A 12,238-nucleotide genomic window follows, 5' to 3' on the forward strand; every position below is an offset into this window, starting at 1 on the left:
AATAATTATGACCAAATTATTCATTCTGTGGGCCTTTGCAGAACCTAAAAGCTAGCACCTATCATGAGTCTTCATTAAATGAACAATATGGAGGAAGGAAGGACTAAGGACAGAAGAAAAGGGAAACTTAAGAAAGTCCTGTAACTAGGACTCAGGAGAACTTTAATCCAGTCTCTCTTTCCACTCTACCACCATAGCTCCCAAGAACTCTGGTCACTGCACTTGGGTAAGGGCTACAGTTTTTGAAGGCATTCATTTTCAGTACTTGTGTTTCATTAAACTTTATTGTTTGTTGGTGTCTTGGCTAAGGAATTTATGGGATGATTTGTAGAAGGCGAGAGAGGCAGAGAAAGAAGAGAGATCAGGCAGATAAGAAGGAAATAAGTCTCTCACCCCCACCCTCTTTTTTTACCTTCATAAAATAATAAAATAGAAAAGCAAGAGAGACCTTATAGAGTCACTTAGTACAATCCATCTTTACCTTAACACAGAAGAAACAGGACCATGTGATGCAGATAAACCAATGGCAGAGCCAGGAAAATAATCTGACCCTTAGATTTACGCTTTTTCCACCAAATCTGGTTGACCCTCTCCTTTTTAATATTTTATTTTTGACCTCAAACCGAGAATAATTTGTAATTCAAGAGATCAATGCTGTTCTCAAAATAAGTTCTGATCTCTCAAAACTGTCTTGGTTAGAATCAATGTTGTCCCTAAAATAAAAATACAGAACCTACATTGCAATTTGTAGACTGTGCATTATTGCCATCCTTTATCTCATTTGATCCTCTGAAGTAAAGCAAGGAAGATATCATTGTCCTTATTTGAAAAGCGAGCATTTTATTTGAACCCCAAAGACATCCAATGATTGGAGTAAGGTCACTTACATTAGGGAAAGCCAGGACTCTAACGCTATTCCTATACTCTTTTTGCCACAGAAGAAGGAGTTTCCTTAAAAGGCAACAATGTTACTCTTATTTCTTGACACAGGATTCTCCATCCCAGGGGGACCCCGCCCCCCCCCCCCCCCACTTCGCCTCCACACACACATACTAGTTTAGCGAAGCTTGGTTTAGCCACCCAGAGGGGACTTCTATTTTGCACCTAATTCTCGTCTTTTAGAAAGAGCAGTTTCTTACCCCTTCCCTTGGTCCTGATCCTTATTTAGGCTCCTAGTTTTCTTTTGGGGGTTTGACCTCCTGGATTTCACTCCAAAGCTCCGCCCTCTCCTGAGGAGAAGTCGCGTCCTTGGTCTCCAAGGTGACCACGCAGCTTTACCCTTTCCCCTCCCACTCTTTCCATTGGCCAGCAGGATTCTCACGTAGATTTACCCCCCTCCCCCCGCCCCCCCCGCCCATCCCTCCAATGGCCAATGGGTTTGACTTACAGGCCGCGCGCAGTTCTCAGAAGAGGCCAACACTCCAGCCCAGGACTCTTACTCTCCCACGCATTGCCTCCTGGGATATGTAGTTTTTAAACCGCCAGAACGTCTTGACGTCTGGCTTTTTCAGAACTACCTATCCCGTTGGCCTTCGCGAAAGGGGCGGAAGTAAGCTAGGAGTGTGCCTCTGAAATTTGTATTTACAGCTTTCAAATTCCGGTTTACTATTGCCCTGCCGATAAAATCTAAATCGCCTAGTTAAGTGAATGGGCTTGCTCTAGCTTCAGCAAATCCTCCTTTTTGACTAGTAGCAGCTCCGTGCTTAAGTCGATTGGCCCTGGCAAGGGACGCCGCGGGTGTGGTTGAGGTGTTCCTAGGGAGGGCGAGAGAGGGGCGAGTCATGTTCGCCTCCAGTTCCGGCTGGGGACTTGGTTGCCTCACGCTTGGTCAGCTCCGAGTGTGGGCCGGTGCTGGACTCTGGGCCCTAAGGGCCTGCCAGGCCAGGCCGTACTGCTCAGCTGGTGGCGAGCGGCGGCTGGGATCCGAACCCGAGGCCTCTCTGCCTAGCCCAGCGCGCCGGACTCTGAAGGAGTGGACGCTGCTGGTTAGCCCATTTGGTCGACTGCGGGTGCGGCTCCCTTGCCACCTGTCTGTGAGGCCCCTGGACCCCCTCACCTACCCCGATGGCAACCGCCTGCTGGTCGCGGTGTGCGGCGTGGAGGGCGGAACACTGGGCCTGAATGACCTGCAGGTGAAGTACGACGAGGCCCTGCAGGAGGTGGCCATCCTGTCTGACACCGTGGACCCCCAGGCGTCGGTGGAGGTGAACGCACCCCTGAAGTTTGGCAAGTGAAGTTTGGGCCCCAGAGCACAAACACAGTGACCTTCTTAAATTAGACCAAGTTAGGCGAACGTGCATTTGCCTCTTTGAACTTGACTTTCTAACCTAATTTACAGTTGGCCCCTTTTCTTCTGCACTACTGAGTTCTGAGAATTATTTAAGAATTAGGTTCCTAATGAAGTAAAAAATAAATAAATCGAATGCAAACATGTTTTGGAATAATCCCAAATAATATTTGTGGAGACCCATATGTTTTCGTTTGTCACATTGTCATTAACAAACTGTTTTACTTTTGGGGGTTGAGGTTTATTGATAATCCATTCAATGGTTTGGCAACCCATCATCTATCTTTCCCCCTGCTTATCCTTCTCTCCTTGCGGTCCCCACACAACTTCTTATCTATGGGCTGTTCCATACCTAACCTGGAGCAAGTTATCTGGTTTCATAGAGACACCTAGCTTCTAACTGATGTCTCTGGATCTTTTTGGCCAAAGTTCTCTAGGAGTAGCAAGCTTTAAAGAAAAACACATAGTAAGATTGCCTGAGAAACTTCAGAAATAATGCCTGCATCATATATTTCCTAGGTGTTTGGGTTGTGTTATTTCTTAAATTCAAGACACCAGGAAGGGCTCCACAGGCTCTCTTTCTTCCAGAGATTGAAGGATGATATTGATGGTGATCATAATGATAACAATCATCATTTCTAAAATAATCTTTTCTAATCCTCTCTATAAAGTAGATGATGTTATTGTCACCATTCCAGATGAGGAAATTGAAATAAAGGTAGTATCATAAAGTAAATATTTATTGTGAAACATAAATCATAAGAAACATTTCATGGATTTGAGAAATTTACATTCTGGCTGGGGGGTTGGGGTGTATTTAAGAAATGTCTTCTTTCTCTTAGATATGAAGTGGTAGAGTTGGAATTTGAACTAACCAGAATCCACCCACCCACTTTACTTCTGAGTTTATTTTAACCAGCCTAGATGACTAAGAGACCCTCTAAAAATATCTGGAAGGTGCTGGGGGAGATTTGCCCATAGTACAAATAAGACTGAGTGTTTAAGTACAGCTAAGCAAAATTTATGGCAGCACAGATGAAAATAGATACTACCTTTGTTGATGATTCCAAACTTCATTATTTGTTGCTTTCTCTTTGTAGTGTCAGAGCTCTGCTTTTAAGTTACTGTTTCCATATCTATTCCCCAGTTCCTTCAAATCTCTATAACTTGGTTTTCTTCATACTGTTCCTTTACTTTGTCTATTACCTATTTCAGTGAATGGATGAAAGCAGCACTACTATCACTGTCTAGCTTTAATTTCTCCACCTACCTATCAAATTCAGTGTATCTGTGTCAGTCATCTTTCTGTCACTGTAACAAAATAACTGAAAGAAAGAAAGGAGGAAAGATTTATTTTGGTAATGGTTTCAGAGATTTCAGTCCATGGTCAGTTGGCCCCATTGCTGTGGCCTTGTGGTGAGGCAGAACATTATGGCAGGGAAAGGCATGGTGGAAACGAAGCTGCTCACCTCATCATGGCCAGGAAGTACACACAGAAAGAAAAGGGCTGGGGACAAGATAAACCCTTCACGGGCACACCCCCAGTGACCTTCTTCCTTCATCTAAGTACTACTCCTAGTTTTTCACTACCTACCAGTTACCACAAGCTGGGAGCCAATTCTTTAATACATATGCCTTTGAGGGACATTTTAAATCCAAACTATAATATTATCTTTAGAATCTTTCTCTTCACTACATATTAACCTATGCTGCCTCAGATCCAGGTATATGTTGTAACATTACTGGGAAATAAATTTTATAGTTATATTTGCATCCATGTTTATGTGGCATAAAATTATCTTTTTATATATTTTCACTTAATCTCAGCCAAAATATTGGTGTTACTTTAAGCCTTTACAGAGATTGCTCTGAAACTGTTTTTGTGCTGTAACTATTGAAATTGTGGCATTAGCCCCCAATAGTTTGTGTTTGGAGGAACATAGTATTTACTTCTATAGTCTACATTAAGGAAAATCATCAATATTTATGTAAATTAAGTATTAAACATCAGTGTTCGTAATTATTTTATTTTTATACAGAGATACCTAAGGTTATGCCTTAAATTGACAAAGATGGTACCTGTGATTCCTTATTTTCTAAACTTTCTTCACATAACACTCTTATTTATCCACAATCTTATAGTTTTAATACTGTTTAATTAAATTTTTCAAAGTGATTCTCATTTTTAAAAATTATTTCAAGTACTTTGTGATGTATCTTCATGGCAATATTCTCAGTTTTTAAGGCTTGAAAGGTTCGAGTTAGGATTTGAAACCTAAATCATAATCTTATGTACTAATTCATGCTGCTCCTGTAATATGGCTTTAATTTGGGGGAGATGGTTAGAGAAGAATCTTTAAATCTTCCTGAATATAAGAGAGACTAGGCTGACTGACTTAACTGACTTATGATATTGACTCATTAACTCACTGTATTATTCATTCGTATGTATAATGGGGGTGTTTCTCAGGGCTAAGAGGCTTCTATGATCTTCCATATGAAACATGAGTAACTACAAGAACTGCAGTCACTTGCCTCCTTTAATTCCCATCTGTGTTACTTCCTTTTTTTAGATGTTAGAGGCCAACAGAAGAAATTATTTCTAAATACTGGCAGAAAGGTCATTACATTTGATCCTGTTACAACCTTTAGAGAGAGACTGTTAAAAAGATTCTGTCCCAGGATTTGGTAATATTCTGGACATAATTGAGACGCTGAATTTCTAGGGAGTGCTAAAATGCTTTGGAACTACTAAGACTAACTTGTTTTCTTCTTCTTCTTCTTCTTTTTTTTTTTTTTTTTTTTTTTTTTTTTACTTCTAGATTTGAATATCAAGTCATCGGGGTCTGGCTGTGTAAAAGTCCAAAATATTCAGTGTGATAATTGCAAAATTGAAACTGAACAGGGAACCAGCATCTTACAGTCTGTTAAGGTATAAGCATTTTCCTAGTTCTGTTTCAGTTAAAAAACAAACAAACCTTGAACTATGAACTCTAGTATCAAACTAAAGAGATGATTCTTTTTTTCAGAATATTATAATTTATTCATCAGTTAGAAATTCTTTGCAAACATTATGCCTTGACAGCTGTTCTCTTTTGAAAGTACAGATGTTGTAGCAGCTTTGAAGGTTTTACCTCATATTTCTTTGAGATCTCATTTCAAAGCATACAGTGAAACTCAAGAGTATATATTCTTAGTATTCTGAGATCTTTATGAAGTTATTTAGTCTTCACAGTTGTTTTCTTCTGTTCATTAAAAAGTAAGGAATAGCCTTTTTATGCACTAGAAATGTGCTTGAAATATTAGGTTACTTTAATCATGTTTTTAATGTACCAGGTAGCTGTTTTACTTAGAGACTAATAACTATGTATGCAAAACAGATGATTCATCTTGTTTTATAATTAACATTTTTATATTTTATTTTCTTAAAATTAGATCAATCTTAGCTGTAATAAATCTCTGATATGTAACTTGTCATTATTCCTAGTAATGTTATATTCTAGCACTTGCATAATCAAAATGCAATACCTTTGCAAACTTTGATTGAAGGTAATTTTATTGAAGTGAACTCAGTCATCTTTGCTTTACAATTATAAAACTTTTTCCTTTTTAGATCTAAAACAATTTTTAGGATGATTAATTTGATGAATTTTTATTTTTACATCAGTTTTTTATCCATCTTTATTTGCATATGAACCATTTTAAATAAATTTAGTTGTACAAACATAAAGAGTTAAGAATATCTGCCAGGTGTTGTGGTGCATGCCTATAGTCCCAGCAGTGCATGAGGCTGAGGCAAGAGGATCACAAGTTCAAAGCCAGCCATAGCAACTTAGTGAGGCCCTAAGCAACTCAGCGAGACTCTGTCTCTAAATAAAATTTTTAAAAAGGGGCTGGAGATATGGCTCACTGGTTAATCCCTGGTACCAAAAAATAAAATACAGGATTAAGAAACAGACTGGTAGACCAAAGGTAAAGAATAGAGGACACAGAGACTAACCCAAATAATTACAGTTATCTTATATTAGACAAAGGCACCAAAAACATACATTGGAGAAAAGATAGCCTCTTCAACAAATGATGCTGGGAAAACAGGAAATCCATATGCAACAAAACGAAATTAAACCCCTATCTCTCACCTTGCACAAAACTCAACTCAAAGTGGATCAGGGACCTAGGAATTCAACCAGAGACCCTGTGTCTAATAGAAGAAAAAGTAGGCCCAAATCTCCACCATGTCAGTTTAGGCCCCAACTTCTTTAACAAGACTCTTATAGGGCAAGAATTAAAATTTAAAAAATCAATAAATGGGATGGATTTAAACTAAAAAGCTTCTTCTCAGCAAAAGAATCAGTGAGGGGAATAGAAAGCCCACATCTTAAAGCAAATTTTTACCACTTGCACATTAGATAGAGTACTAATCTTTAGAGTATATAAAAAACTGAAAAACTTAATGCCAATAAAACAAATAACCCAATCAATAAATGGGCTATGGAAATGAACAGACACTTTTCAGAAGGTGATATACAATCAATCAACAAATATATGAAAAAAAATGTTCAACATCTCTAGCAATTAGAGAAATGCAAATCAAAAATACTCTTAAGATTTTATCTCACTCCAGTCAGAATGGCAGCTATTAAGAATACAAACAACAATAAGTGTTGGTGAGGATATGGGGAAAAAGGCACACTCATACACTGCTGGTGGGACTGCAAATTGTTGCAGCCAATAAGGAAAGTAGTATGGAGATTCCTTGGAAATCTGGGAATGGAACTATCATTTGACCCAGCTATACCACTCCTTGGTCTATACCCAAAGGATCTAAAACCCAAAGGACCACATCAATGTTTATAGCAGCACAATTCACAAAAGCTAAACTGTGGATCCAGCCTAGATGCCGGTCAGTAGATGAATGGATAAAGAAGATGTGGTATATATACACAATGAAATATTACTCAGTAATAAAAGAGAATAAAGCATGGCATTTGCATGTAAATGGATGGCACTGGAGAATATAATGCTAAGTAAAGTTAGCCAATCCAAAAAAACAAAATGCAGAATGTTTTCTCATATATAGGGATGCTGACTCATAGTGAGGTTGGGAGGGAGATAATAGGAGGATTAGATGAACTCTAAGTAGGGCAAAGGGATGAAAGGCGAAGGAAGGGGGCATGGAGGTAGAAAAAATGGTGGAATGAGATGGACATCATTACCCTACGTACACATATGAATTACTTTGTATACAACCAGAGATATGAGAAATTGTGCTTTATATGTGTAATATGAATTGTAATGCATTCTTCTGTCATATATAACAAATTAGAATAAAAAATAAATTAAAAAAAAGAATATCTTGACATAAAAAGATTGCACAATGAAATCCTCATCTTGAATGGATTAACTGGCTGAGAATACCACAGTTCCTTTTGTCCTTAGAAATATATTGTTCACTCATTGATACTTAAGTTTTGGAGAACTAAGGTAGAATACCATACTCTGAAGACTCAGAGTTTGGGATTTCCAATTTCATGATGGAAATTAGAATCTAGAATGCTGCTATCTTTATTTTTGCTGTCATCATTTTTTTTCATCTAGTAAGTTTGAAAGATCTTTCTCAGCTTTTCTTTTTGCTATTTTGTGTATTTAAAAAAGTTGGTTCTCCACCTTGTCACTAGGGACATCTTGTGACAAATAATTTTTTTATTTGTGGGGGTATGCCCTGCGCAGAGTAGGTTGTTTAGCACCACCCTGGTCTCTACCTTCTAAATGTCAGAAGAATGCTCTTTGGTTAAGATAAAGAAAACATCTCCATATGTTCCCAAATGTCCCCAGGGAGAGAAAATCACCTCCAGTTGAAAAACATTCCATCATTCTTCTGGTTTCCTATTCTTTTAGTTTGTCTGTCTGTCTGTCTCTCTCTAGCATAGTTGGGAATAATCAATGAATAATAATTAAATAATTCCCAGGAGAATGAAATTTTACAAGACATATTAAAAATAAGAACACTATTATCCTAAACATATTTTAGATTTATAGAGTTCATTGGATTAATACAGTAATTTCAAGATAGAGTGAGTTTAATTCTATTTTTAAAAAATAAATAAATTTTCTGTTTGTTTTTTGAAAGACTTCTAAGAAAGAATAAAAATCATGAAATATCAATTCTTATAAATAAAATGACTGAAAAAAGAAACTCTAAAACTGGGCCTTTGGATGCTCTGGTGTACTAAGGGTTAAGGTAATTATTCTTGAGATCTTAGGATTTAACTGACTTAAATTCACAAAGCAGAATACTTTGGTAAAATATCTGGTTTAAGTTTTTAATATGGTACAATATTATTACCTTAATTAGTGGCCACCTTTTAATATAAATTTCTTTCACTTATTTTAAGGTCTTTTTTTGTGTATGTGTGGTGCTAGGGATTGAACCCAGGGCCTTGCGCATGCGAGGCAAGCACTCTACCAACTGAATTATATCCCAAGCCCCAGTTTAAGGTCTTCTGTAGAGTTCTGTGTAATAAAATTTATAGCAATAATAATTACTGCTAATGAGTCCTTATTATTACCAACTAAACCTCTGTTTGATCCTTGAAGCATCTCTATTTTCTCAAGAAACTAGGAGGCATTAAAAGACTAAGGAACTCACTTGAGTTTATACAGCTAAAAAATTTGATCTTGAATCTTCCTAGTCTTTAAACTCATGCTTTTTCTACCCTGTCAAAAAACATATGGCAATACCATATTTATTCAGCATCCTTAGAGATTAGGTAAATAAATTTTTAGGCAACTGACCCTTAACTCATTGAATGCCACACATTTGCTTAAAAAAGAGTGTAATAATTTTGTTTTCTAAATAATTTCTGATTTAAATATCTATTTGTCTATTTTCACTGCCTGGTTTTATTTATCTTTAAAATTTTTCACATTTTGAGATGATTAGATGAGCTTTAAATTTTAACAGTAGCTCAATGTTTTTTTGAGCCCCTTTGACCTCTTAGAAAATCTCAAGATTGTCCTCTTAGAAAAAAATACACATGTATATGAAATTTTTCTTATGATTTCATAAATTTCACAAACTTTTGAAATCCATGGAAGCTCAACAGTAGTTTCCTTTTTGAAAATCCATTTTGCCTGATGATGCATATATTAAATTTAATTCGATTTTAGACTCATGTCTCCTTGGGCATAAAGTTAACCATACTATCTATGATACAAATACTTTGGAGAATGACTCATTCTGCTCTTTTCACTCAATATTTTAAAAATTGATTTCTAGGCTCTTTTACCTGAAGTTGAACTATTTCCCCCCAGAAGCTCCATGGTTGTTTTGAAATTTTGTGTCCTTACCATTTAGACATTTTTCTGCAGTGGCTGGTCATAATGGTGATTTTGCTTTTGTTGTTTTTTTCAGCCTTGACATTTACCTATTTTTTCTCTCTTTATAATTGTAGCAGAACTGAAGGCATGTAGTAGTTCAGGGAAAGTAAATTACTCTAAAAAATAGACCGAACATCTATTAGCTCAGGTACAATTTTAATTTCTCACTTGTGCCCAGGTGTGTTGAGGTGGGGGGGCTCTCTTCCATTCAATGATTCTATTATCTTCTGGCTCCGCCATCTCTCTCTGAGGCTTGTAAACTGCACTCATCTGTTGGAAGGGGATGAGGACAGAGAAGGCACACCTATTCTTCTAAAAACACCGGCCTAGAAATGACACATAGCTTTTCTGCTTACATTCTGTTGGCAAAAACTTAGCAACACCTAAGAGGAAAGGGGAGCTGAAAAATGGTCTTACCATGGGTCCAGCAACACTGTTTTTACTTTGGGGGCAGGGAAGATTTGGGTAGACTAATGGTAGTGTTTGCCACAGTTGCCAAGTGTGAATCAAGGTACACACAATTTTTGTGTGCATGTGCATGAGAGAGAGAGAGAGAGAGAGAGAGAGAGAGAGAGCTGGCTTGTGACTGTTTTATTTGTGCTTGGAGGTATTTTTCACTCTGTTTCAGTTTCTGCTGTGTGTTATTCTGTAAGGTTTAACAATAGCCTGTTACCATAGGTGTAATCTGCCCTTCTCCAGAGTATGGGCTTTGGAATCATATAGAGCTGGATTCTAATTTAAGTTAGATTTTGTCACCCTGATAAAGTTTATGTTTGTTTGTTTCCCAGCACTGGGGATCAAACACAGAGCCTTGTACATGCAGAGCCTTGCACATGCTAGGAAAGTGCTCTCCTCCTGAGCTACACCCCCAGCCCTTATTTTGGGACAGGGACTGGTTGAGTTGCCCAGGCTGGCCTTAAACTTGCAATCCTTCTGCCTCAGCCTCCCCAGTAGCTGGGATCACAGGTGTTTACCACCATTCTTGTCTCATGCTTTCTGAGTTTTGATTTTCTTCCCCTATAGAATGGGAAAAATACCCATCTCTCTTATTGTGAGGATCAAATGATAAAGTTCATATAAAATAAGTAGTTGTTTGGAGTACTGAAAAACTGCCAAGTAAGTGATAACTATTAATAATAATGATGAATATTAACAATGATTAATGTGGTCATCTGTGGGGAGCCATTCTGACACGTGATTGGGTGACTCCCATTAAGGGCCTGAGGCGCTTTGGCTGTGTCGAAGCTTTCCCGACCCTTTCCTGATGAGAGAGCCCATCCGTGTGGGGTGTGCCTGACCACTGACCCCGGGGACCCAATCACTGACCCTGACCTTGGAGTGCAGCCCCCCCCTCAACCTTCATTGGATGGAATTCTCCCCTGAATCTCTTGTTCCCCAAATAAAAGGCTACTCCCCGGCGTGTTCACTCTCTCTCTCTCCTGCTAGCCCAGAGTAATCCTCGCTGCCCTGCTGGGCGGCTAGAGGTGGGAACCAGAGAGGTGAGCCGTCTCCAACCTAGCAATATAAATAAGGTACTGTCTGTGTGTTTTATTTCGATCTCTTCTAACTAACTTTATGCCTAGAACCTCATTAATGAAACCACTGTGCAGGCCGCGTGGTAGAGTCATCTTCATCCTCAGTGGTGTTTTGCTTGCTGGTCACAGTGATCTTCAACTCCCAAACCCTTCTTCAGTGAGGCTACTGGAATATTCACATCTCTTCTTTTTCCCTATGAGTACAGGTGTTTAATCTCTTTAACAGCAGCTAACATTTTCTTCCAGTTGATATTATGATTCCAAACAATTAATTTCTATTTCATTTCTTGATTCTTTTCCTTCTTTATTATTAATAAAAAAGAAATGTTTCATTAGTGTAAGTCAAACATTCTTTTTCTGTATATGTATTTTTATATTTATCTTTCAGGGTCAAAAACTACATGTTAAAACAAAAGGAGGCAGAGTGATCTCTCTGGGAACAGTTTATGGAAATATAGATATTCATGCATCAAATAAAAGTGTAAGATTGAAATTTTCTTTTTTTCACAATTGCAATATTGCTTCCAGTTAGCTCACAAAATGGGTAGCTTCTGTAGGATTTGTGCTGTGATATTGCGTTTTTAATACATTTTGTTTCAAATTCAAGTTTGGAATTGAGGTGATTAAATATTATGCAATTTAAAATTTAGTTTGTGATTTAATACTTTTGACAGTTATTTAATTCCTTATTTGTAATCAGTAAAAACTTAAATACTTACACTTTAATTCTGAAGAGATTTTTAATTGATGATCATTGATTAAAATATTTCATACTATTAGTATCTGGATTGGGTTTTTCTTGTTTGCTTGTGTTTGTTACTTTCCAAGACCTGTTTACTTTGCCATTAGACCAACTGAAGGACAAGGTTTGAAACTCAGTTTTCTTCATTATTTTCCACAAGGTGGCATCATAAGATAGCTTTACTGCCTTCCAAAGGTTTTTTTTTTTTTTTTTGTAGGAAGATTGTATTTTAAATTAATTTTCTTATTGTTTCCTGTGATTTAGTATTAAGAGCTCAGGTCTAATTTTGGAAGT

General features: G+C 37.5%; 1 protein-coding gene across 4 annotated transcripts in view; it reads left to right on the forward strand.

The window, feature by feature from the left end:
* Nucleotides 1-1,541: 1,541 nt before the first annotated feature.
* The window catches only part of FAM185A (family with sequence similarity 185 member A), a 53,544-nt gene continuing 42,847 nt past the window's right edge, over nt 1,542-12,238 (forward strand). For 2 of the 4 annotated variants that reach the window (XM_081282809.1, XM_081282810.1), the window contains exons 1-3: nt 1,542-2,226; nt 5,110-5,219; nt 11,591-11,683. In XM_081282809.1, coding sequence (XP_081138935.1) covers nt 1,782-2,226; nt 5,110-5,219; nt 11,591-11,683 — 648 coding nt within the window. In that variant the 5' untranslated portion in view covers nt 1,542-1,781. The remainder of the gene's footprint in view (nt 2,227-5,109; nt 5,220-11,590; nt 11,684-12,238) is intronic. The other 2 variants (XM_081282811.1, XM_081282812.1) reach the window with 2 other exon arrangements.

This window comes from Spermophilus citellus (assembly GCF_964194105.1).
Source record: "Spermophilus citellus genome assembly, chromosome: 3".
NCBI classification, from domain to species: Eukaryota; Metazoa; Chordata; class Mammalia; order Rodentia; family Sciuridae; genus Spermophilus; species Spermophilus citellus.